General features: G+C 45.7%; 1 protein-coding gene across 1 annotated transcript in view; it reads left to right on the plus strand.

Moving 5' to 3' along the window:
• Nucleotides 1-12452: 12452 nt before the first annotated feature.
• Gpat3 (glycerol-3-phosphate acyltransferase 3) overlaps nucleotides 12453-27798 on the plus strand; it is a 51294-nt gene continuing 35948 nt past the window's right edge. The window contains exons 1-3 of the mRNA XM_021163447.3: nucleotides 12453-12651; nucleotides 12945-13238; nucleotides 23975-24041. Of these exons, the coding sequence (XP_021019106.1) occupies nucleotides 13098-13238; nucleotides 23975-24041 (208 nt within the window). The 5' untranslated portion in view covers nucleotides 12453-12651; nucleotides 12945-13097. The remainder of the gene's footprint in view (nucleotides 12652-12944; nucleotides 13239-23974; nucleotides 24042-27798) is intronic.

The raw sequence follows: 27798 nt of genomic DNA on the forward strand, positions 1-27798 counted from the left end.
CTGTCCTGGAACTCACTTTGTAGACCAGGCTGGCTCGAACTCAGAAATCAGCCTGCCTCTGACTCCCAAGTGCTGGGATTAAAGGTGTGTGCCACCACCGCCTGGCTTTGTTGTTCTTTTGAGACAAAGTCACTCTACATAGCTCTGGTTGTTCTGGAACTCTGTGTGTAGATGAGGCTGGCCTTAACATTTCCCTCCCCCTCCCCCTCCCCCTCCCTGTCCTGAGCTGCTCAAACCTGGGAACTCTTGGAGTTCAGGGAGGACACTTGTACAGGCTGGGCTTAAAGGCTAGTGAACTTGCTTGGCATCACCTAAGTTGTAAGTGCACATGGGGCAGCAGACACCTGTGTTTGGTGTTTTTTTTTCACTGCCGTGATTTGACATAAAGCAGCGTAAGGAATGAGAAGTTTATTTTAGTTTTGAAGCAGGGCAGCAGATGGCTTTTTGGCAGCGGGAGCACGGAGCAGTTTGGTCCATGATGTCATGCGTCAGGAAGCAGAGAGGTGGACTGCGGGTGCTCACATCACTTTCTCTCTCCTCTTTTCCTTTCTATTCAGCCCAGGACCATGGGCCATGGGACTGTACCACTGACTTCCAGTGTGGCTCTTTCCCCATCTGCTAATGGTCTCTGGAAAAAACCTCACAGACACATCCAAAGATGTGTCTAATCACTGCTCTGGGTACTTCTTAATCTGATCAAGCAAACAAGGGGAATGAACATTCACAACAATTAAGTGGGGTTTTCCATATAGTGTGTAGGTTACTGCATTGACGAAGACTCACAAAGGACCTAGGGACTTCTGAGTGCTCGTCTGTGCCTCTTGTGGAATCCAGGGAGGCAGTAATAGTCACCTCATTTACTCAGGGAGACAAAGGTAATTCAGTCATTCTTTTCCAAGTTTATGGTAAATCCCAACCAAATGTTAGCCTTCTGGAGAGGACAGATCTGATGGGTTTAATGGTAAGGCGCTGGGCTGGTGGGGCTTGCCTTCAATCCCAGTATACAAGAGGCAGAGCTCGTAGATCTCTGAGTTTGAGACTAGCAAGTTCCAGGACAGCCAGGGCTACACAGAGAAACCCTGTCTCAAAAAACAAACAAACAAACAAACAAACAAACAAACGTAAACCAAAAATTTATTAAGAAGAGCAATATATTAGCCGGGCGTGGTGGCACATGCCTTTAATCCCAGCACTTGGGAGGCAGAGGCAGGCGAATTTCTGAGTTCAAGGCCAGCCTGGTCTACAGAGTGAGTTCCAGGAGATCCAAGGCTACACAGAGAAACCCTGTCTTGAAAAACAAAAACAAAACAAAACAAAACAAAACAAAAAACAAAAAAACAAAAGAATAGCAATATATTGGCTGGTGAGTTGGCTCAGCAGTTCAGAGCACTGCCTGCTCTTCCAGAAGTCCTGAGTTCAATTCCCAGCAACCACATGGTGGCTCACAACCATCTGTAATAGGGTCCGACGTACTCTTTTACTGTGTGTCTGAAGACAGCTGCAGTGTACTCAGATAAATAAAAAATAACTAAACATTAATCCCAGCACTCAGGAGGCAGAGGCAGGCGGATTTCTGAGTCCGAGGCCAGCCTGGTCTACAGAGTGAGTTCCAGGACAGCCAGGGCTGCACAGAGAAACCCTGTCTCAAAAAACCAAAAAACAAACAAACAAAAAGCTAAATCTTAAAAGGGGGGGGAGGAGGCTGGTGAGATGGCTCAGCGCTTAAGAGCATTGACCGCTCTTCCAAAGGTCCTGAGTTCAAATCCCAGTAACCACATGGTGGCTCACAACCATCCGTAATAAGATCTGACTCCCTCTTCTGGAGTGTCTAAGGACAGCTACAGTGTACTTACATATAATAAATAAATAAATAAATAAATAAATTTTAAAAAAGAATAGCAATATGAGGGGTGAGATGTAGGTCACTGAGTAGGATGCTTTCCAGCATGCAGAGTGCCCTGGGTTGGATCCCCAGCAACACATAAACCCCAAATGGCAGTGTACATTTTGAATCCCAGCACTCAGAAGGTGGAGGGAGGAGGATCAGAAGTTCAAAGTCACCCTCAGCTCCAATAGTGTGAGGCTTCCCACCTCAATTAACCTAATCTTGGCAATCCTTCACAAGCAGGCCGGGAGATTTGTCTCCTGTGTGATTCTAGATCCTGCCAAGTCAACAGACAGTCAGTGTTAGCCATAGTAACTCCGCCCCTCGTCAGCTGGACACCCAAACATATTACTGGTAAGCCATATCTCCCACCTCCTGTCACCACAGGCTCATGACATAATGCAGAGAGCATTCCGTCCACTCCAACGGTGCCTGGAGGCCTGACAGTTCCAAAACTGTTCAAAAGCTTAAGTGCAGTCTCTTTTGAGACTCAGGTACTGTCTCAGTTGGGAGCTCTTATAACATCAAAAAACAGGTTGCTGGGCTGGAGAGATGGCTCAGCGGTTAGGAGCACTGACTGCTCTTCCAGAGGTCCTGAGTTCAAATCTGGGCAACCACATGGTGGCTCACAACCATCTGTACTGGGATCTGATGCCCTCTTCTGGTGTGTGTCTGAAGACAGCTACAGTGTACCCACATACATGAAATAAATAAACAAACAAACAAATCTTTAAAACAAACAAACAGGTTGCACACTTCCAACATACCATGACACAGAATAAACATTTCCATTCCAAATGGGAAGAATGGGGCATAGTAAGAAGACCAAAGTAAGGTTGAAACCCAGCATGGAAAACACCAGAATCTGCAGTACTGTGTCCAGCATCTGGGCTAGTGACAGAAGTGTGTGAACCCCTGAAGGCCTGGGTAGCCCTACCCCTCCAGCGCTATGCCTGCAGCACATGTAACCTTTCTCCAGGGCCAGTTCCTACCGAGCTACACCACCTTGAATCACAGCGATGACCAGCATGTCCCGATAACCCTATGGGTGCAGTAGTGGCACATATACCTTACTGGTAACCATCTGTTCTCTAAGTGGCCTTAAGACTGCTTTAAGAAGGGCTGGAGAGATGGCTCAGAGGTTAAGAGCACTGACTGCTCTTCCAAAGGTCATGAGTTCAAATCCCAGCAACCACATGGTGGCTCACAACCATCCTTAATAAAATCTTCTGGTGTGTCTGAAGACAGCTACAGTGTACTTAGATATAATAATAAATAAATCTTAAAAAAAAAAAGACTGATTAAAAAGACAGACACAGTGCCTTGCACTGGAAACCTAGCTAGGGAAGCCATGGCTATGGGAGGAGAATCTACAACCATGAGTGTACCAAGCCAGCATAATCCCTAACAACAACCTTTTGTTAAAGGTTACAAGGAGAAGACATGGGTGGAAAGAATGTGAGCAATGGAGGGTGGAGGATGGGAAGGAGTGCTGAGAAACGCAGCCTCTGGTGTGTCATGGCTGTCTACCCCCCACCCCCGCCAAGAACTCTGTACTGGCTATTTTTGTGTCAACTTGACACAGCTGAGTTATCACAGAGAAAGGAGCTTCAGTTGAGGAAATGCCTCCATGAGATCCAACTGTAAGGCATTTTCTCAATTAGTGATCAAGGGGGAAAGGCCCCTGTGGGTGGGACCATCCCTGGGCTGGTAGTCTTGGGTTTTATAAGAGAGTAGGCTGAGCAAGCCAGGAGAGGCAAGCCAGTAAAGAACATCCCTCCATGGCCTCTGTATCAGCTCCTGCTCCCTGACCTGTCTGAGTTCCAGTCCTGACTTCCTTTGGTGATGAACAGCAGCATGGAAGTGTAAGCCGAATAAACCCTTTCCTCCCCAACGTGCTTCTTGGTCATGATGTTGTGCAGGAATAGAAACCCTGACTAAGACAAATTGGTACCAGCAGAGTGGGGTATTCCTGTGACAACCTGACCATGTTTTGGGGAGGACTGTGGAAGGACTTTGGAACTTTGGGCTTGAAGATCCATTCGTTGTTAAGAGCTCTGTCAGATGTTGTGTAGGAGCTTGGAAGATAATGCTGAGAACAGTGCAGAAGATGGAGGCCTGGTTTGTGAAATTTCAGGGGGAAAATAAAGACTCTCTTCAGGGCCATTGCTGTTTTTATTGTGAAGATTTTGTAGTTCTGGTTAGCTGGGGCTGAAGAATCAGCTGTGATTAACAAGATACCAGAACTACTAAAGCAAAAACTTTGCATTACTGGGACTATTGATGCTGGTTAGCTGGAGCTAAGAAATTAGCGGTGATTAAGAAGAGACCAGCATCGTTGAGGTGACATCTTCTGGGAAGTGTTTTCTGAAAGCACAAAGAGGCTGTGTTCCAGAGATAGGCAAGGTTGTACTCCTTCTGCAGCGGGACTTGGTAATGTGTAAGGGTCACCCAGGTGGTACTGGTTTTGAAGGCATGAAGGGGTCATGCAGAGCAGCTGAGGCTAAGCACTGTGAGAGGCCATGGAAGGCCATTGGTGAAGGTGCAGCCTCAGTTGTAATTGAAGGCCCAGGACTGAAGGGGTCATGCAGTGTTTTGGAGATGCCAGTACCATGAGATGACCACCAAGAGCAGCAGCAGCAGTGGAGTACAGGCATCTGGAGCCCAGAGGACGACGTGTGTGCTACAAAGGGCATGGCTGGAGAAGTGACCCAAGCCCTTGGAGGAGCCCAGAAGATCGTGAGTTGGATCCCAGACGTTGGACAGTTGGAGATTGATTTTTGCTTTGATTGTGACTGTGCCCTGATATTTTCCCTCTTGAAGGAAGAAACTGTTTTAGTGGAGCCCACAGTTAAGAGACTTTTAATTGTAAAAAGACTTTGGATTTTAAAAGAGATGGATATTTTAAAGAGATTCAAATTTTAAGAATATGTAAAGACTGTGGGACTTTTAAAGTTATTTAGATCTTGGGGATGAATAAGAATGTAAGGGTTGAGGCTTACTAGTGATGTGTTTGTGTGTCAAGTTGACAAGGGGTCAATTGTACTGGCTATTTTTGTGTCAACTTGACACAGCTGAGTTATCACAGAGAAAGGAGCTTCAGTTGAGGAAATGCCTCCAAGAGATCCAACTGTAAGGCATTTTCTCAATTAGTGATCAAGGGGGAAAGGCCCCTGTGGGTGGGACCATCCCTGGGCTGGTAGTCTTGGGTTTTATAAGAGAGTAGGCTGAGCAAGCCAGGAGAGGCAAGCCAGTAAAGAACATCCCTCCATGGCCTCTGTATCAGCTCCTGCTCCCTGACCTGTCTGAGTTCCAGTTCTGACTTCCTTTGGTGATGAACAGCAGCATGGAAGTGTAAGCCGAATAAACCCTTTCCTCCCCAACTTGCTTCTTGGTCATGATGTTGTGCAGGAATAGAAACCCTGACTAAGACAAACTCTCAGCAGCTACAGCTACCTGCACAAAAATGCAGCTCATCAACAGTTCACCATGGATGGATGGGGAGGCCTAACAGGCTCTTCCCCCACCTCACCCACCCCCACCCACTCCCACCCACCCTCACCCACCACCAGCAGTTACTCTTTTTGAGAGAGGTGTATTGGTTACTTTTATATTACAATGAGCTGGGCAGTGGTGGCCCACGCCTTTACTGTCAGCACTTGGGAGGCAGAGGCAGGAGGATTTCTGAGTTCCAGGCCAGCCTGGTCTACAGAGTTCCAGGACAGCCAGGGCTACAGAGAAACCCTGTCTTGAGAAAAAAATGAAAAAACAAACAAACAAACAAACACACCATGACAATGCCAACATGCAGAGGAATAAAAATGTTTTGGGATTTTGGGTTCCAGCCCAAAATGACTGAGACAGTGTGACAGCAAGGGTCAGTCATACAGCAGGAGCAAGAAGCTCAGAGCTCACATCATAAGCATGAAAGCCAGGGTGTGTGAGGTGGGGGTGTGAGGGTGTGGGGGCTGGGGGTGGTGGTGCAGGAGGAGAGGCAGACATAGGGAGGGAGAGACAGCACCACCAACTGAGGCCCAAAAATGCAGCCACAGGAGCTTTTGACAAACATTCAAACCACCATAGAGTGGGAGTGTGGGTCATATTTCTCAACGGTGTAGCCATTGAGAATTTCTCAAATACGTAACACCCCACCTGTCCTCACGAAATGATGACTTATTAAAAGTATCAGGGCACATTAAAAAAGAAAGACATGAGAGCAGTAGGGAGAACTTGTTGGGAAGAAAGGGACTGGGGGGGGGCAAGTGTGAGAGGATGATTGAGGGAATGTGGTCAAATGTGTGTGTGTATGCATGTGCATGTGCGTGTGTTTGTGTGTGGTGTATGTGTGTATGTGCATATGTGTGTGTACATGTGTGTGCATGTGTGTTTGTGTGTGATGTATGTGTGTATGTATATGTGTATGTACATGTGTGTGCATGTGTGTCTGTGTGTGGTATATGTTTATGAATCAAAATGAGAAAGAACAGTAAATCACCAAATTGAACCAAAAATAAACCCTTCCTTAAGTTCCTTCTGTTGATTATCTTATTAATATTGATGGTCTTCCCTCCAGTTCCAAAAAAAAAAAATTGTTCTCCATTTCAATTAAGACCTCTTCAGAATGGTTTGTAGTGACCAACAGTAAAATTGTTAAGGCTGGAAGCCGCTAAGACTGAATATTCCCTATAGTTCTGATTCACCATAACTTTAACTCTGTAGACCAGGCTGGCTTTGAACTCGGATCCACCGCCTCTGCCTCCCAAGTGCTGGGGTTAAAGGCGTGGTTTGGTGTTTGCTCTTTCTACAAAGTCTCATGTAGCCTTGGCTCACCCCTGCTGGCATGGTATAGTCAATGTATTATTGACCTTTAATTTACAAACTTATAGTCTAGCCTTCCTAAGTATCTCCTTTATCACCCCAACATAATATTTTGATTGATTATTTGGGAATTTCACACAGTGCACCCCGATCACTCTCCCTTCCGTTCCTTCCAGGCCAAAAAAGAAAAAACAAAAAACAAAAAACAAAAACAAACAAACAAACACACACACACTCACACACACACACTCACCCTGAGTCCTGTTTGTGTTGCCCATATCCTCACTGGAGCATGATCAAACTCCCAGTGGCAGCCCCTTAAAGACAACTGAGTCCTTCCCCACCTCCCTATCCTATTTAGAAGCCACCAAGTCTGAAGAACTACATGTCAGCATCTTAGCACAGTTGTAAAGGATACTTTTTTTTTTTTTTTTTTTTGGTTTTTACGAGACAGGGTTTCTCTGTATAGCCCTGGCTGTCCTGGAGCTCACTTTGTAGACCAGGCTGGCCTCGAACTCAGAAATCCGCCTGCCTCTGCCTCCCGAGTGCTGGGATTAAAGGCGTGCGCCACCACGCCCGGCTTTTAACTTTTTTTTTTTTTTTGGTAAGGATACTTTTTAATGGTGTTCTGTCTGTAGTGTTTCTTTTGGGGTTGGGGGGGGTTGTCATAACAGCCTTCAACATCTCTCATTGTCTGCAGTCATCCATACCACTGCCAACATAACAGCCAGGGCCTGCACAGATCATGGACTTCCACATGCTTTCTGGTGGCAACACAGACCATGAACATCAACATGTCCCTAAGCACAGACTATTGACACCAAACTGGTCCCTGGTGGCCCTAGGATCTCTTAATATCTCTTTGTGTCCTCTTCTCTGTAGATCAGCATTATAGTGAGAGCTGTTGCCATTGAAACAAGACCCACGAATGCAATGGGAATAATGGAATTCCGGGAGGCAAAAGCTAAGAGGGTATATTAATCCCTAAAGCTGTGCCATGTAGGATGTGGTAACTGTATCAGAATAGCTGGTTTAGCACTGGATTGTGGTTTATAATGAAACCGACCAATGCTTTACTGTATGTCCATGTGATTTAAACAGAGCACTAAAGTCCAGCTTGAATCACAAAACAGTCATGATCCTTCACTCGATTCTTGAACTTGTGCCAGTGTGCAGACCTAGAACCTCTGGAAAGCCAGGCTGCTAGAACCCTGACAATCCGTGCTTACTAATGTGTTTCTCCATCTTCCCCAAAGGGATCCATGAAGTGACCATGCATGGAATGAAATGTAAATAGTCAGACTTCCAGGAAATGCAGATACTGTTTCTGGCTCAGTGCCAATACTTGCATACTCCAAATGTCAGTCTGTCCAGCAGTGAAGTTGGAAACTTATGGAGACAATGGAGTTTAAGCTCAGGCCATTTGCAATGGATCCAATGAGCCCTTAAACACACAGTGGTCGGTTTGTTTTTGATGTTTGTTTTTTCCAATTCTAGAATGCTCAAGTGCTGTAGTCATATTTAGCAACTGTTATGATCTGCGTTGGTTCCTTGACATGTGGCATGAGAGATAGACGTGTGTATGGCCACAGAGAGAAGCTTTGCATTCTGGTAAACAATCTTCAGAAGAGTCCCTTTATGAACAGGAGTCAGGGACCTGGAGGGGGGGGGTGGAGGGAGCACACAAGAAAAGTCTGTTTGCAATGTGTTCAAGTTAATACAGACTGTGAAATGTGAACTCAAGATGCTGTCTCTCCAAATTAGGATGCTTAAGGAACTAAACTGGGTGTTTGGGGCCAGGTCTATAATCCTATTTTGAAACTAGGATTAGGAGTTCAAGTCTAGCCTTGAATAGTTAGTAGGGTTGCTTTTATTCGCTAGATGTAATTGTCATCTCAGAGGCTTACTGCTGAATAAGCTCCCTTTTTCTAGTTCTTTCTCAACTCTGGCTGGCTGGTTCAACTCAGCTATTCTGGCTCAAAACTGCACTCCAGCTGACTGATTCAAAGTGACTTCTCCTGGCTTCTTACTGAATTGTTCTGCTTGGGAAAACTGCCTCTGAATTCCATGAACTGAATGGAACTGACTTCACTGACGGCACAAACTCAGCTGAACTGCCCTCCTCCATGACTCCTCCTCTGCTGCTCCTAAGTCACCTCTCTTTCCTGTCGGTTCTACTGAGAGCTGACTCATTCTGTCAAATATTTCTCTGATTTGTCACTTTGTCTGCCCCTCAATTAGACATCACTTCCAAAATAGCTGTTTCCTTCTACAAACTAAGATTACCTTCATTGTGTGTGATTAAAGGTGTGTTCTAAGGGCATGTCTGTGTTCCAGCCAGAGGGATAAAAGGTGTCCTCCTAGTTGGTTCACACAGACCTAAACGGTCCTTAGAAGTGATTCCTTGCCAGAGCAGCCATGTTGCTGGATTACAATTCCTCCACACTGGGCTATAGAAGACCTTGTCTCAAAAAACAAAACAAAAACAAACAAGACAACAACAAAAACCTTAGGAACCCAGTGTGATGGTGAATGCCTTTAATCCCAAGCCTCTGAAGGCAGAGGTAAGTTGATCTCTGTGAGTTCAAGGAAAGCCTGATATACACAGCAAGTTCCAGGACAGTCAGAGCCATAGACAGCCCCTGTCTAAAGACAAAACAAAATAAAAAGACAAACCTCAAAGCAAACAAGAAAAGACCAATGAAGCCGGGCGTGGTGGCGCACGCCTTTAATCCCAGCACTCGGGAGGCAGAGGCAGGCGGATTTCTGAGTTTGAGGCCAGCCTGGTCTACAAAGTGAGTTCCAGGACAGCCAGGGCTACACAGAGAAACCCTGTCTCGAAAAAACCAAAAAAAAAAAAAAAAAAAAAAAAAAAAAGAAGAAAAGACCAATGGGGGGGGGGATAAAAAGTGACTTTCCTCTTTCCTCTCTAATTTAGGGCTACAGTTCATGACAGAGCCTTGACTTAGCATGTGCAAGGTCTTGGGGTTGATTGCTAGTATTGCAACAACCAACCAACCAGACAGAGCGCTGCTATGTGATCTTATTTGAACCCAGGGCCTTGCACATGAGCTCTCCTAGTAAGGAGCATTCTCAGGCTGCCTCCCCCCTTCCCTCCCTTCCTTCCCTCCCTCCTCTTCCTAGGCAGGGACTAGATATATAGACTTGTTTCCATATCTGCTACATCTGACCACCTCTCCCAACCATGGAACACATAGTGTGGACTACTGTCTGTTGTTGGGCTTAGGGAAAACAAACAAACAAACAAACCCAAAAGTGGAAAAAAAATGGCTGGGCGGTGGTGGTGCACACCTGTAATCCCAGCACTTGGAAGGCAGAGGCAGGTGGATTTCTGAGTTCAAGACCAGCCTGGTCTACAGAGTGAGTTCCAGGACAGCTGGACTGTGCAGAGAAACTCTGTCTCAAAAACAACAACAACAAAAACCAAAAACAAAAGTGGAGCTCTTATCCTTCGGTTGAACATCTGACCCAAAGCAGTGCATGTGTAGGAAGAGCCTCTCTGGAGCTCCTTTATCTGCATTAAAGTCAGACTGCAGAACTGAATCCACAACTCTTGTCCACCCACCCTGAGGTCTCACAGTCTGTCTCAGAATAAAAGACTTAAGTAACAGAACCACACCAGACAGATTCCTGTCTGTTCCTTGAGTTCATTCAAATACCAGAAAGATGCCCAGTATGTGAGCAGGGGCAGAGACTAGAGTCACAGAAACCACAGAACTCTTGGAACAGCAGAAGCTGGAAGAGGAAAAATTCTCCCTAGAGCTCTTGCGGGCAGCCTGACTCTATTACAGCATCGTAGTTTCAGACTTCTGGCTTCCATAAAGGTGGAAGTTCCAAGTGTGATCTGTTAAGGCAGGGGAGTCCTCACTGCAGGAAGGGGTTTCTGAGGAGGTAAAGTGCTGAACCTCTGCTTTTCTAAGGTTGCCAAGGTGAGCCTGTGTCTTTTAGGAGGCTTTGTGACATTGCTGGGGGGTGGGGGGTAGGGGTGGGGAAGACATTCCTAAACAAAACCCCAAATCAAAGCGTTCATACGTTGGTTATAAACAACCAGCCTTCCTGGGCACCGGGGTGTTTGTTTGCTGAGCTGAAACAGGGGCCTCCTGTTTGTTTCCTCTGCAGGGTGAACAAGGGAGCAGCCCTTAGTCACTTCAGCTGGAGGAAATAATAGAGGTTAAATATTTTATTGGAACATTAACTGAGCTAATAAACCCTAGCTTGTGACCTAACTATATAAACCACACATGTACTCAGAGATATGTTGGCCAGCTTCCAGTTTCTTTCTGCACATACATAGAGGTTTATTTTATTTTTAGATGGTGTCGAGGAAAGCCCATGCTGGCCTTGAACTCCTGATCCTCTTGTTTCTATTTCCTAAGCGCTGGGGTTACAGGTTTTCCACATCATGCCTGGTAGATGCTTTTCAAAAAATAATTTTTGTTACGTTTTATTTATTTTGTGTGGGGGGGGAGGCATGCCACCGAGCACAGGTGGGCAGGAGATAAATTGGTTCTCCCCTTATACGGGGGTCGTGGTGGTGTCCAAAGATTGACGGGTCATCCTAGCTGACTGGCATCAGGCATCTTTGTTGATGAGCCATCTCAATGACCCCAGAAGCTGTTTTGCGAGTAAAAGCTTCTTTTCTTCATACTCCATTGTCCTCCCCTTCCCCCTCCTTAGTGGGAAAAGTGTCTACACCTGGCAGGAGGCTCAGAGAACAAACTTGTACAGTCTTTAAAGGCCGGCTTCCTTCTTCCTCTACTCCTTCTGGAGGTGAGGGCAGCTTTCTCTGCAATTATTTGCTGTAAAAACTTTCAGTTCATTTTGCTAGCTCTCCCACTTTTTCCAGCTCCAAAACTGACTCCCGACTGTCAACAGGAAGGGTTTGGTCCTTCTAAGAATTGAGGGCAGACTCGGTGATGGTTTGGGTCCCAGTCAGTCGCGTTGCACACTGCTGCTCTCAAATATCTTTTCTCACACTTACTGTTAAAACTGGTTGTCCTGCAGTGGAATACGCGTGCAGGATTTTCCCTTCTTCGTTCTAGTAAGGGCGGCGTGGGACGTGGACTCCTGAGAAACTGTCGCCAGTTAGGTGAAGGTTAGCATTTGCGCAGCGTTTTCTGCAGTCTTGTGTAGGCAGATGCAAGGGAAGCTTAGACTGGAATCTCCTCCAGGGAGGGGAGTGACAAACAGCCTCTAGGGTGTCCTGTCCTCCCCTCCCCCTCGCCTGCTCACCGGTCCGCCTGCCCTTTTAAAGCAAGGTCTATAAAGGATCTACCTATTTAGCCTTAAGCTGACTGTTGGAACTCAAAACAGCCCAGCCCCATCTCCTCGGAATTCTCCAGTCGCAGGTTCCCGAGCGTAAGTGCTGGAATTTCCAGTCTTCTGCGACACAATCGCTTGGAATTTCTGGGTCTTTTTTTGTGGCTAGAGAGGTGGTGGCAGAGTGGCTAAGGCGACTTGTGGAGAGAGAGAAAGCGGGCGAGCTTTCTTTCCCTGACTGCAGCTGGGAAGGAGGTGAGGGAGAGCCACGAGCGGCGGTGCGCGACTGCCTCACCCTTGCTCAGTAGTTCCTCCTCCCGAAAGCCCTTCCCAGGAGGTCGTGTTGCTTGCTCACAAACACGATCTTCCGCAGCGATTGGAGACGTCAGCGGTCCGATCTGTGGGTGAAGATGGAAAGTCAGCTACCGAAAGAACCTTTGCTGGGAGTGCGGGGAGGCGGGGCGGAGGGCGGCGGCTCTCTAGGCAGCGGCGCCCCGGGGACGCGGTCATGCCCCGGAGCTCCCTGTTGGGTGGCAATGGGGGTGGGGCAAGGGCAGAGTGTAGAAAAAGGGAGCCCGGCGCCCAAAAGCCACTGGCTACCCGCATAGCCCGCAGCCCACGCCGAGGTGCAGGGAGCCTGCAGGGATCCTCGCTGCCGGAGGGCCTCGGTGAGTCACCGTGGGGTTGTCGCAATCGTTACCCGGAGGAAATCAGGCCCGGGGTGGGGCGCGTTCCTGGCTGCCTCCATGCACTCTGACTGCACTAGGGTGTCCCGTAGGTCACCCAGCTGGGTCTTCTCGCCAGAGACACTCAGGTCTGAGCCCGCTGCCGTGGCTACAGCTTAGCCTGGGCCTCCAGTAGAGAGTGAGCTTGCGGGGACAACCGGGACCCAAGGGGAGGAAGCAAGGATATCGCAGTAGTTCTGAGAGTTCTCGCCTTCCCTTTCCTCTTCGCTCCGCAGAGCTGAAGGGAACGAGGCGGGCGGCAAAGACTCCCCAGAGCCCGGCTCCGGGCTGGACGCTGTGTTTTCCGAACTGCGGCTGGACTGCCTGGGACTCAGACACCTACCGCGCTCGGCTTTCCTGGGGACCTCTTCCTGAGGGCGTGCCGAGACATGGAGGGCGCAGACCTGGCGGTGAAGCTCCTGTCCACCTGGCTGACGCTGGTGGGCGGCCTCATCCTTTTACCCTCGGCCTTCGGATTATCCCTGGGTATCTCGGAGATCTACATGAAGATCCTGGTGAAAACCTTGGAGGTGAGTGCAGGAAAGGATGTGGAGCTCCCGCTGCTCTGAGGACTTCAGATCTTGGAGTGGCAGGGGTTGAGCTTAGAACTGTGAAAGCAATTTGGGCAAGGGGTCAGTGGTGGGAGGTGGGGGTGGAGATGGAACGGGGACCCAAGAGAACATTTCAGTTTCTGATCGGCTGTAGCAAGAAAGACAGCCTGATACCAGCCAAGAACAGTAGTCCACTTCACAAGAGTCCCTCTACCTGTATTTCTTCTTCACTACTATTTTTTTTTTTTTTTTTACTTACTAGATTAACTCCAGGACAGCAGTTTGCTGTATCAGCAGGTTATTACCCACTATGCCTCGCGGGCTGTCACTTCACTCTTGAGTTTTTACAGCCCCAGGTTTCAGAGGTCCTTTTGTGACTACAGAGGCATCCTGTTCCACTTGGTGCCCAAGATAAAACACCAAATGGCTGGGTGGCAGAGAAGAATCTGATTTTTTTGTTTTGTTTTTCGAGACAGGGTTTCTCTGTGTAGCCCTGGCTGTCCTGGAACTCACTCTGTAGACCAGGCTGGTCTCGAACTCAGAAATCCACCTGCCTCTACCTCCCCAGCCTCCCGAGTGCCCGGCTTAAGAATCAGATTTTATTTTAATGTAGTCACGGGGATTTTTATCTAATCAGGTGCACTGGCATACCATCCCAAAGGTTTCTGGTTCTGGGTTTGTTTGCAGATTTCAAGGACAAAGGTGTTAGATCCAACTGAGTGGAGGGACAGGAGGGATGACTTCAGCATAAGCTTATACACATTTTTTAGTAAAATTTAGAAGGCCACTCCAGGCCCGGAGGCAAGTGATGTGAGAATTGGGAGTTCAGACGTTTGCTTGAGTTAAGTGTGACAACAGTGAATGCAGAGGCCCTGTAGGCTGTACAGCTTTGCATGGGTTTGGTACCCAAATCCCATCCCTGTTTCTCAGTATCTGATCTAGCAAGGTCATCTGATCCCTGTACCTTATAGTATTCGTCCTCAAAAGAGGGGAAACAATGCCTATTTGCATATAGATTTTGTTTTGGTTTTGAGACAGGATCTCACTCTTGGGAGCCCTAGCTGGCTTTGAAGTTCTTGACAATCCACCTCCCATTTTCTGGTGTTAGAGTGGGACCATCAGACTTCGCTTTCCACATAGGTTTTAGGTGTGCAAACACATCAGTGCATTGAGTCCGTAGGAGGGCACTCGTGCATGGTGGGTGCCTTGTGTCTTTATGATTAGATGATGGGGTACGATTGCTTAGAATCTGCTGCCTTCGGTTTCTCCCGCTTCTTTATTACCATCTGCTGCTGTGCACTTTTTGGCCTGTACTTTCTGCCCTCCCATAGGACTTGGCTCTGTCCCATGCTTTTAGCACTGGAGTGGCTCCGAGATGCACATCTCTACCTCTGCTGCTTGCTAATGCTTTCCCTTTGGTCCTTGCTGGACTTTCTCTTTGCTGGCCACTTCTTTGCTGAGTCCTTAAAATGGTTAGATTCTTTTATCTGTCCCACTTTCTCTTCCAAAATGGTATCTCACTTCTTAGTTCACACTGGCTGGCCTTGAACTTTGGCTCTTGCTGCTTCAGGCTCAGGCTCCCAAGCACTGAGTGGTGTGTGCCACCTTGTAAGCTAGCCCTCAAGGTTTCTTTTGTTTGTTTGTTTTTTCGAGACAGTGTTTCTCTGTATAGCCCTGGCTGTCCTGGTACGCACTTTGTAGATCAGGCTGGCCTCTGCTTCCCGAGTGCTGGGATTTAAGGCGTGTGCCACCACGCCTGGCCCCTCAAGGTTTTAAGGTTTTTTTTTTTTCTTTCTCTTCTTGTTGCCATTACACAGTGTAGTCACACTGTGCTGCAGATTTTAGTTTCCTCCCGACTGGCCGTTCTTCAGAATGCTAACTCCACATACAGCAGTGATCCTCTTCAGCACTGCCTCCTGAAATGACCTAGCTGGTTTCTTGGGCAGCAGTGTCCTTTGGAGAACCAGATAAGGGGAATCACAGGCACATGCTGGCTTCCAGGTGCTTATTACTGCCTTGCTTTAATCTCCAAAGGAGGGCGTCACCACCCAGTTGTTCTCGGCTGTCAAATTACTGTATTTGATGAGATGATTGCCCATCCAGGTTCTGACTTTTGAGTTTGTTTGTCCGGGCCCCAAGCGTTTTCCATCCAGAGCAGAAAGCAACTTCAAGAAGATCTCTATTTCTCTCCACTTGTGCATTGAGTCTAAACCCAAGAAACACACAAAGAGCAAACTCATACCACACCTTGTCACAACAGTCACACCACAACCCCCCACCATAGGCCAATCACACACATACACTCTTCACTGTCTATTGTGTGTTTGCTTTAAAAATTTTTTAAAGATTTATTTTTTTATTATATGTAAGTACACTGTAGCTGTCTTCAAACACACCAGAAGAAGGCATCAGATCTCATTACAGATGTTTGTGAACCACCATATGGTTGCTGAGATTTGAACTTGGGACCATCAGAAGAGCAGTCAGTGCTTTTAACCGCTGAACCATCTCTCCAGCCCCAAATTTATATTGTTAATAGGTGGCTTTTTAAATGACCATACTCAAATTCTGGAGGTTGACTTGGGTTTGGAAGCCCCTTGAATAGCTCACTGTGGTGTCAGGTGGCTCACTGAAACCACAAGTGTAATCCTAGCATAACAGGGAAACTGAGACAGGAGGATTGCTTCGAGCTAGAGGATGGCCTAGTCTATAGAGTAAGACCTTGACTTAAAAAATATATATATATTGTGAGCCATCTTGATGACCCCATAAAAATTGTTATTTTTGGGACTGGAGAGATGGCTCAGTGGCAAGGGGCATTGACTGCTCTTCCAGAGGACCTGGGTTCTATTCCCAGCACCCACGTGGCTGTTACTCCAGTTCTAAGGGGATTGCGATGCTTTCTTCTGGCCTTCTTGACCACTGTACAGATGTGGTGAACAGACGTGCATGCACCTATACACATAAAGGAAATAAATCTAAAACAGTAGTAGTATGAGCTGGAGAGATGGCTCAGCAGTTAAGAGCACTGACTGCTCTTCCAGAGGTCCTGAGTTCAAGTCCCAGCAACCACATGGTGGCTCACAACCATCTGTAATGGGATCTGTTTTGTTTTGTTTTTTTTCGAGACAGGGTTTCTCTGTGTAGCCCTGGCTGTCCTGGAACTCACTCTGTAGACCAGGCTGGACTCGAACTCAGAAATCCGCCTGCCTCTGCCTCCCGAGTGCTGGGATTAAAGGCGTGCGCCACCAAGCCCGGCCTGTAATGGGATCTGATGTCCTCTTCTGGTGTGTCTGAAGACAGCTACAGTGTACTCATATGCATAAAATAAATAAATATAAAAATGGATCAATGGATAAACAAAAACAGTTTTTTAAAAGTAGAAAGTATTATGCCCCAGTACAGGGGAACGCCAGGGCCAAAAAGGGGGAGTGGGTGGGTAGGGGAGTGGGGGGGTGGGTATGGGGGACTTTTGGGATAGCATTGGAAATGTAAATGAGGAAAATACCTAATTAAAAAATGAAAAAAAAAGTAGAAAGTATTATTAGTGTTAGTAATTTTTGGAGAAGGGTTTAAGAATTATTTAATTGTTACGTGTTCTCTTTAATACATGGATTTTTAAGTAGATAAATATAGATATATGACATGAAAGTAGAAAGGAGTATCTGGGGGAGGGAAGGAACTTGTGGGAGAGGGTGGAAGGGGAGGGGCGGGTATGTGGTAATGATGGTCAAAGTACGTAATACGTCTGGAGGAAAAGAGCTTTATGAAACCCATCGCTGTGCACTGAATATATGCTGATAAGTTTTAAGTAAGTTATTAACAGGCAGGAACAGAACAAATTCCTTTTATCTGCTAAAGCATATATGCTAAACCCTCTAAACACCAACACCAAGTTAGACATATTAATATCCCCTTTTGTCTGACATAGTGATCATACCTATAATCTCAGCACCCAAAAGACTGAGACCAGGCTCTTCTAAGGCCAGGTTGAGCTACAGAGTAAGATCCAATCTCAGGGCTGGTGAGATGGCTCAGTGGGTAAGAGCACCCGACTGCTCTTCCAAAGGTCTGGAGTTCAAATCCCAGCAACCACATGGTGGCTCACAACCATCCGTAACAAGATCTGACTCTCTCTTTTGGAGTGTCTGAAGACAGCTACAGTGTACTCACATATAATAAATAAATAAATAAATAAATAAATCTTAAAAAAAAAAGGTCCTGAGTTCAAATCCCAGCAACTACATGGTGGCTCACAACCATCTGTAATGAGATCTGACACCCTCTTCTGGTGTGTTTGAAGACAGCTACAGTGTACTTAGATATAATAATAAATAAATCTAAAAAAAAAAAATCCAATCTCAAAGTGGGGAAATCGGGAAACTGGTGAAATGGCAGTTGTCACCAAGCCTGATGACCTGACTTTGATCCCTGGAACCCACACGGGGACGGTGGCATGTGCTGGGAAGGGGAAGGCATGGCTAACTATGACAAGTTGTCTGCTGACCTCCACACACATGCCGGAGTGAAGATGTCCTCAGATATTCTAGTAGACACTACATTTCTGTGACTAATTGTGGCTTTATCCTATCCTTTGATGTCTCCTCCCTCTCCTTCATCTTCCTACCTTTTCTGTCATTAAGTGGGACAGAATCTTGCAGTGTGACATTAAGACAGTGACAAGGCCAGGCAGTGGTGGTGCATGCCTTTAATCCCAGCACTTGGGAGGCAGAGGAAGGCGGATTTCTGAGTTCGAGGCCAGCCTAGTCTACAAAGTGAGTTCCAGAAACCCTGTCTCTCGAAAAAAACAACACTCCCCCCCCCAAAACAAAACAAAACAAAACAAAAAAAAGATAGTGACAAGTAGCATCGAGTATCCTTGCTTTGGTTTTCACTTTAAGGAAAGTATTTCTAATTTGAAAAATTGTTACATTCATTTAATGTGTGTGTATTTGCAAGTGCGCTTGCACGGTTATTTTTTGAGCATCAACTGCATGCTGCCTTCTTTGTTGCTAGGTGTCCCTAGATGTGAATACATGTCTACATGTCTCTGGTATGGCAAACTATTTGAGGACAATGCTATTGGGGATAGGATAAGTTCTAGAAGTCTTTAAAGCAGTAATTTCTAAGGGGTAGACAAGAACCTGCTAGGTATCAGGTAGGCCAAAGATTAGTCAGCCTTTGTTAGAGATACAACCTGAAATGTAAACCTTCAGACTGAGGATGTGTCTGAGAAATGTATGTGTTCAGCCTTTGAGATACAACCTGAAATGTAAACCTTCAGACTGAGGATGTGTCTGAGAAATGTATGTGTTAGAATCTCTAGCTCTAGCTCGCGTGCATGTGTGTGCATGTATGCACGTGTGTGTGTGTGTGTGTGTGTGTATGTGTGTTAATCCAACAGGAGCATATAGGTTAAACAGTGTAAGGTGCCTGCTGCTTTCAACCCTTCAAGTTAATTGTAGAGTTCAGGTGAGAGTAGGGAGAGATTGCTTTCCATGGTCTGAGGTTTAGGATTGGAAAGCAACATGGAACAGAAGGAGAATATCAAATTATTGACAGGAAGGAGGTGAGAGGGCTGTCTGTGGGTGCAGCTAAGCAGAGTGCCCGTGGGGCTCAGCCCTGGGTTCTTTTACCAACCCTGAGAGAAAGGGATTTGTGAGATGCCAATTGTTTCTGATAATGTGGGCACTGCAAGGAGTAACTCCCTCCCTTTTGAGGATTAAGATGGACAAGTTCTCTGGTATCTCTGGCTCCGTGGTCCCTGGCTGGTCACTTTATCACAGCCTTCGGTTCTGTGTGTATAGATTGGGGTGCATCCTACTGGGTCATTCTGAGGCTTTAATTAGGAAAGAAAATGAAGGGTTTTGACACACAGTTAGTGCTGAGTTTTAGTAGAGTTTAAATTAGGACAGTATGACAGGCACTGTATTGCTTGTTTACTTGAGACTAAGATTTAACTTGTTCCCTTTGACGGGTTAGCATGCACTCAGCGGTTTCTTCTTGCCTATGGCATATGGATTCTCTTGTCTCTTTACTCTTCCATCCACCAAAGATTTTCCATCTTTTGATAGAAGCGTGCCCATAATCCCCAGGAGGTTTTTACTAAGTGTGCATACCTCTCTGATGGAAATAGAATCTATGCTGGAAGGCCCAGGCTGTTTATAATGAGCAACGTCTATAAAGAAAAGCTGGCTTTTCATTTATCTTAATTCCACAGGGGCCTGTCATTATTCTTATTGATTTAGAGTTAGTAACATGCAGCTGTCGGACATAGAATCGGGTTTTCAGTTTGAATCTATAGCCAGGGTTTTTCAGTCTGAATCTAAAGCCAGGGTTTTCAGTGTCTGTCAAAGTGAGAAACTCTGTCAAGACGCCCTCATTTGGCTACAGATAATCCTTGCCATTTGGGTTTTTAGCTGGTTTTATTCACTTTCTGTTATCTCTTTCCCTGTCTTTAGTCCTCGAATCTTCACGGCATGAAATTTAGAAGTTATAATTGTCTAGGGTGGAAACCTTATAATTTAAAAATCAGACTTGAGAGCTGCGGATGCAGCCCAGTTGGTACGGTGTTCTCAAGGACTTTGGGTTTGATTCTGAGCACCATGTAAATTGGGCATGGGTCTGTAATCTCAGCCTTTGGGAGCTGGAGGCAGGAAGACGCACACTCACACACACACACACACACTCACTCACACACTCACTCACACACACACTCATGCACACACAATAATAATTAAACATATATGTCACTAATAATTAAAAGGAAGGGGTTATGAACTTGAGAGGGAGTAGTGGGGACATGGAAAGTAGGAAATGATAGGGTAAAAATAATACAAAAATGGTATGGAATTATCAAAGAAAAGGAAAAAAGAAAAAGAAATGTAAGGTTATCCTCATCTATGTGACCTGGAAACCATGAGATCTTTGCTTTTTTAAATGTGGCTTGAAACAGACTTGAGCTTGTTTACCCCTTTCAGGCTTTGGGAAGCAAGTGCTAGGAAGCTTGGAGGGTCTCTGCTTTTGAGCTTCCCTTGGGGCTTGGTGACAGACAGATGTGGCTGTGGCCTTAGCATCCTATCATTGTTAAAGCTGTGGCCGCACTTCAGGGTCCTCTTGTCTGCAGGGTTTTGAGGCTGAAGCATTTGGAGGTTATCCTGAGGAGACGTAGAGGCCCCAGAAGAACTATACTGTCTCTGTCCTGGGGCTCACCCGCTGGGGTGGAGAAGACGCATGGTCTAAGATAAATAGTGACCTGTTGGGGATGCACTGATGGTCAGGGAAACTGCTCCTTCTCGGTATTTAAGCCAAGTGTGAGGTGTGTGGAGGAAGGATCGATTTATCAGAATTGCTTTGTATCCCACCTTCTGCTGGGCACCCATAGTTCCTCTCCTTTAATGCTACCCCCCCCCACCTTTTCCCCACCCTTCCACTCTCCCACTCCCTCTCCACAGCCCCACACTGGACTTGAACCCAAGGACTTGCACAAGCTAGATGATGGCTCTACCGCTTGAGCTGTCTCCCCAATCCTCAGCTTATTTTTGTATTTTGAGATATGGTTTCAGTAAGTTGTGCAGGCTGGCCTTTGGATCACTACAGTTAGTGACTGCAGTTAGTGTAAACAGGCCTTGAATTATGAGCCTCCTGCTGCAGCCTCCCAAGCAGCTGGACTTACAGACCTGTGTCACGGGCCTTGCCTGGCTCTCTAATCTTCACTGTCACCTTTGGTATTGACCCTCCTTAGAGAGATGATGAAGCAGATGACCCGAGAGCTTAAAGTCTCAACTGGAAATAGGAAGACAAATTCTCTCTGACGCCAGGCTGGTTGCAATGCTTCTTTGTTCTCAGTGCTGAATAAGCACTGGAAAGCAGGTGTCTACACAGTCCCAAGCAGGTGTCTATACAGAGTCCCAAGCAGGTGTCTACACAAAGTCCCAAGCAGGTGTCTATACAGAGTCCCAAGCAGTGTCTATACAGAGTCCCAAGCAGGTGTCTACTACAAGAGTCCCAAGCTGTTTTCTACTACAGATTGCCATTGCCATAGAAGTGTCTTCAACCTTAAAATTTATCGTGAGCAGTCTTTGTAGGCCAGACCCTGGCAACTCTCAAATGGGGAAATGCCATGCATTTTCCAGTGCTCTTTGTGATCGGTCTTTCTGTTTGAGGGATGTGATTTTCAATATGAAGAATGTCGCTGTGTGTGACAAGCTATCACAGGCCAAGCAGGCTAAACAGGAGAGAATTACTTTTTCAGGGTTCTGGAGCCTGGAAGTCTCAGGTCAGAGAGTCCATGGGACCAGTTTCAATTCTCACCATGTCTTCACACATTATGGATAATTTCTGGTTTCCTTTCTTGCATGCATACATGTGTGCACACACATCCTTGTGTGTGAATGTGGGTGTCTTTGTGACATGCACGTAGAGGACAGTTTTGGGTGTCAGTCCATTTCTTACGTTTAAGACTGAGGCTTTTCTGGTGTATGCATGAAGTTAGCCTGCCAGTGAACCTCTGTGGACTCTCCTGTTTCTAAGAGAAACTATCTTAGAAGAGAGCTGGCATTACAGATGTTGCAACACATCTGGCTTTTATGTGGGTTCTTAGGATTTGAAATCAAACCTTGCCACACTTTCGCAGCGAATGCTTTCACCCACTGAACCATCACCTCAGCACCATTCTTTGGTATTTCTTTGTGTGTCCAAATTTCTTCTTAGAAGACCACTTATCAGATAAGATTAAAAGCTCTTACCTGCAGAGTAAATTTATAAATTTTCCATCCTCAACATGTGAATTCTAGAGTGTACATACTGAACTCTTGCTGAAACTGATGGTGCCTTCCATCGAGTGTACGGAATAATTGTTCCAGTCTAAGTTGCCTTTATATGAAATATGAGATTAGGTGGTGAGTTCTAAGAATAATAATGGTTGATTGTTTACACAAATTTATTTTATACCATCTTTGGTTTCCTTACAAATGATAACAGGTGCCAAAGCTTTAGGGGAGATCTATGGAAGCTAACCTTTGCCTCAGCTGAGAAAAGATGGCAGTTCAACAACAACTCCCTCAGGAGTAGAGAGGATGCAGCCAGATTAAGAATGAGTCTTCCTGCCAGGCAGTGGTGGCGCACGCCTTTAATCCCAGCACTTGGGAGGCAGAGGCAGGCAGATTTCTGAGTTCGAGGCCAGCCTGGTCTACAAAGTGAGTTCCAGGACAGCCAGAGCTATACAGAGAAACCCTGTCTCAAAAAAACCAAACCAAACCAAACCAAAAACAAACAAAAAAACAAAAAAAAGAAGTGGTGACATTCTTTGTCACATTTTAAGTGTGTTCAGAGCAAGCTGGCACTTGTTCTTCCTGATCTTTTACTGATACCCTCCCCTGCCCCTCCCCCCCCCCCCCCATTTCTCTAATCACTTTAATAGGTGAGCAGCAAAGTAAGATGGTTGGTGTGTGTAACTCTTACTGATTTTTTTTTTTGTTGTTGTTGTTGTTGTTGTTTTTGTTTTTTCAAGACAGGGTTTCCCTGTGTAGCCCTGGCTGTTCTGGAACTCACTTTGTAGACCAGGCTGGCCTCGAACTCAGAAATCCACCTGCCTCTGCCTCCCAAGTGCTGGGATTAAAGGCACATGTCACCACCAGCCTTACTGATTGTTTTTTCAGTGCTGGGAGTTGAACCCAGGACTTCATGCGTGCAAGGCAAGCACTTTACCACCTGAGCTATAGCCCACCCTCTTCATACATTTCTTATGTATTTCTAATATTATTTACCATTTGACATCACACCATAAAAAGTGCAAGTGATTTTCTTTATTATTGTTGCTGCTATTTATTATTATTATTATTATTATTATTATTATTATTATTATTAATATTTTTGGTTTTTCAAGACAGGGTTTCTCTCTGTAGCCCTGGCTGCCCTGGAACTTACTCTTTGACCAGGCTGGCCTCGAACTCACAGAGATCTGCTTGTCTCTGCCTCCAAGTGCTAGGATTAAAGACTCATGCCACCTCCTCCCGGCTTCAAGTAGATTTATTTCAATGTAGCATTTAAGGAGTCTATAGATACCCCCAACCCTTCCCCCTTATTTGGTTTGGTTTGGTTGATTGGGTTCTAGGTTAGTCTTGGTTTGGTTGGCCTTTTGCAACCCAGCCATTGTTGAAGCCGCAATCTCCAGAAGTGCTTCATAGCTCTTGTGAGAAGCAATTTAGATAATTACTAGGGCACTGTCAGTGACAACTGTAGGAGCATACAAAGGACCAGTGTTAATCCCACTGGGCAAGAAGATGACTACCACAAAGTTTGAGCACGTGACTTCTAGCCTACACGTAACCAATCACATCCTGTGCAGCTGGGCAACCAAGCTTGTTTACGGGGTGTGAAAAGACCCTGCTCAGTATTTTACATGACAGAACAACCCCCCATCCCCCATTTCCAGGGAGTTATCTGTCCTTGGGCAAGGGAGCATTACTGGATTATCTATCCTTGAATAAGTAGGGTTTACAGGTTAGAGATGTTATTGTTTTATAGATCTCTTAAGCACAGTAGTTAAAACATAACTCTAGCTCTCCACCAGCAATAGTGTACATCAGAGGTTCCCTGGGGTCTCTCCCTAATTCAGACAGTGCCCAGACTTGGTGTTCACGGCTGTGTAAATATGTTCAGGGTTTACACGTGTCTGTGGAAGAGTTTTAATGAATGCTTCTTGTTTTGAACAGTGGGCCACATTACGAATTCAGAAAGGAGCCCCTAAGGAGTCAGCTCTTAAAAACTCAGCTTCTGTGGGTAAGTTTTCCCTTACTTATTATTTATTGTTCATACACTCAGACTGAATCGTTTAGAGCCACCCAATTTGAAGTTGGTCTATGCAGAGAGTGATGTCTTCTGTAGGCCTCTGGTTATTTGTAATTTTGTCTACAATATCGTAGCTGCCTGGGTTCGAATAGGGTTATTATCAGGAGGGTTGGGCAGTATGTGTTAGCTCCTGTGTGTTCTTCCATATCTTATTTCCAAGGACTTTGTTTCAAGAGGGTGTTCACAGATTTAAAGATGTGAGGGATGAAAAGGGGTACAGGCAGGCAATGTGCCGGGTAATATGCGGATTCAGCTCATTTACATATGTTTAAGGTGTGGTTCAATCTCCCACAGTGCCAATGAACTAACTGTTTAGTTTTGTGTATGTTTGTTGTTTGTTTTTTTTTTGTGGGGGGGGTTTGTTGTCTCTGTTACATTTTCCAGTTGCTGTAGATTATATGTCTATCTTAATTATTCACAATTAGAATTTGGATGTTTTATACACATATTATTATTGTGTGAGCTTTCTAATTTTTACATTGGAAATTTTGTTAACTTGAAAATGTCAGTTATTTTATATATATCAGAAAACCAAAAACCAGCCAGCCAACCAACCAACCAGACAAACAAAACCCCCACAATTCTTGTCTAGGAAAGGATTGTATCTCACGGGTAGAGTATAGACTTCATGTATATGAAACTCCAAGTCAAATCATCAAATCTCCCGCACCCCAAATTCCCAATAGCAACAAAAGCAGATTCTCCAGGGAAAAACATCTGGAGGCAGCACATCTGTCCCTTCCTCTGGAAGGGTACTGTAGTATGGTGACAAAGGTCTGGAAAAGCCCTATAATAAAGAAGAAACATGTCATCTGGGCCTGGTGGATGCCTGTAATCTCAGACCCTGGGGGCTGAGGTCGGAGGATGGCATGTGTGATGACAATCTGGGCTACATAGCTGATCCAAGGCTAGCTCAACTGTGTTAGTGAGACCTTGTTTACAAGACTTGGAAAAATTAGAGGGAGGGAGGGAGGAAGGTCAAGTGGGAAGAATGGAGAGAGAAGAGGAGAGAAGAGAAGAGAAGAGAAGAGAAGAGAAGAGAAGAGAAGAGAAGAGAAGAGAAGAGAAGAGAAGAGAAGAGAGAGTTATATGCTTTTCGGAGGTTACTTGACTACAGTCATCCCTTTTCCATGGAACACAGGACACCTCTTAGCTCCTGGTAGAAGTGAGTTAAAATCCAGTCTTTATTTATGTCTCTAAAGGAACTGTTTAGTTGCAGTGAGAATTCTGGTAATCATTTCAGACACTAGATTCACAGGAAGTCAAGTTTTATAGCAGTGACCAAGCAATAAGGAAGAAATAGATCACTAGATTAATCAAAAGGCTAAACTTTTCAGTGTTTTCAAAGCTGGTCCTTCATCTGCCCTCTGTCCTCTCCGATGGAGTATTTGACCCAGCCTTGCTGTCTGTAACTCGTAAGGCATGGAGCCGGTTCCCAAGGGCAGATGGCTGTCTCTAAGGTGCAGGGTTTTGTGTGCTCCTCCACTCGGCTGCCCACGTGCCATGGTGCTTTAGCTCGCCACCAAGGTTAACAAGGTCCAGAAGTTTAAAGAACACCTTGTCATGTACAGCACACACCCTCTTCCACTGCACTTAGTCAGCCTACCTAAGCACAATGGGAGTCCTTCCTTCCTTCCTTCCTTCCTTCCTTCCTTCCTTCCTTCCTTCCTTCCTTCCTTCCTTCCTTCCTGTTTCTCCCTAGCTGTTGGAGATGTTTACCATCCATGTATATAGCTTTTGACTTAGGCCAGTTCTGCTCCCCTAGGAGACAGGAGCAAGTTGGTATGGAGGGTCTGTGGGGTCTCCCCTTCTTTGTCTTGATGGGTACAACTAAATCCTTCCCATTCCAGCATTACAGTCTCTAGAAGGAAGTCTTATTCACCGGATGTTATTGTCATCTGCTGAATAAGCTCAGCATTTCTAGTCTTTCCGAATGTTGGCTAACTGGCTCAAACTCCTCTCCATGATGACTGAGTCAGTACAGCCTCTCTCTGGTTCTCATTGACTTGCTCTGCTTGGCCTCAAGCTGACTCTGACAATCTGTTCTATCTAATCTTCTGGCTCCTTCTCATTCTTGTCTTCACATGTAACCTGTTTTTGTATAATTGTATTAGTAAATCTCCCTCCTCTTCCTCTTCCTCCTCCTCCTCCTCCACTAAGCTGCCTCTTTCCTGTTCTCTAAGAGTTAGGGCTATCCTATCTCTAACTCATTCTGTCAAATATTTCTCTAATTTGTCACTTTGTCTGCCCCTCAATTAGATGTCACTGTTTGGGATTAAAGGCGTGTGCTAAAGGTGTGTCTGTATTCCAGCCATAGGGATTAAAGTTGTGTCATTCCGGCTGGATCACACAGATCTAGAAGGTCTTTGGATGTGGTGGATCCCTTGCCAGAACAGCCATGTTGCTGGATTAAAATCCCCTTACAATAGATGGCTTACAATTGACCTGGGCAGTGGTTCCAGATGCTACACCTACCTGTTATAGGAGCTTAAGCTGTCACTCATTTCGAATGACTTGCTTTTGTTTCCAGTTTTTTCTAAATATAATAAAAATGTAGAAAAATCTTGGCCCTCTGATTTAGTATTAAAATTAGTCAAGTGGTCAAGTATTATATAAGAAGAAACTTGTATGAAGTGCTGACCATGAGGAATTGTAGAAAGGATCTGCTGTTGGGAGCTGTAGGTCTTATCAGTAGAGGCTTGCCTGGCACCCATGAAGCCCAGACTTTGATCCCCAGCACCACACTAAAGGAAGTGGGGTACATTGTCATGCCAAGTCAGCTTGGGCTACATAAGACCCCCAAAGGAAAGAGTAGGAGAAAAAATGTGTCATGATGCAGAAAAAGGCTAGCTAGCACCTATGAAATTTGCTATATTTAAATCAGAATGGCTATCCTTTAGCCTGGGAAAATCAGAACAAACTTTCAAAGGTTATGGAACTTCTGTGATATCTAAGCTTGGCATGTAATCCTAAGCTCATTAAAATGTGGTGTCTGTCTGGAGATGTCATCCGCTACGCCACTGTGACAGGTGAATAAGCCAAAAGCAACGTAAGGTCATCCTTGGCTGCATCAGTCTGGGAGAATCCAAGGCCACGTGGCGTGCTGTGTACCTCTGTCCCACTTCTGACGCTGCTTAGGAAACCTGCACTTACGGGGGTGTGGCCCTGTTGGTCCATCCTGTGTTTGGAGTCATTGGGGAAATGGTGTCACAATCCTAGACAGACAGTAGAAGGTGACGAAACACTCAGAGAGCTCCCGTATGCTTGGCTGGCGCAATCTTCCGTCTGTGGAGCATCATGTCTCTGTACTGAAGCCAACAGAAGCACAAGGCAGTGGGTAGACAGCCAGCTCAGGCAAGGGTCACAGGCAGTGTCACAGGCAGGCCTGGGGCCCCAGGCGGCTTTATATTTGACATGCCTCTGAGTTACACAGAGGAACTCATCGGCTAGTCAGGGATGGTAACTATCCTCTGCACACTCAACACAGATCCTCTCTGCTGCTTTTTTACTTAATGAAACACATATTTCACAACACATCAGGTCTCTGTACTGGCAAAGTGCCTTCCGTATTATATTTCTTCTCTGCTGTTACTATATAAGCCATCTGCAAGTGAACCTAGGTAAAGATTATCTTCATGGAGAAGTAATTCTTTTTCTGTCTTTAGTCACATTAATTCTCCTAGACTGG

Source organism: Mus caroli, unplaced genomic scaffold (assembly GCF_978045245.1).
Source record: "Mus caroli unplaced genomic scaffold, Mus_caroli_1 scaffold_4, whole genome shotgun sequence".
Taxonomy (NCBI): domain Eukaryota; kingdom Metazoa; phylum Chordata; class Mammalia; order Rodentia; family Muridae; genus Mus; species Mus caroli.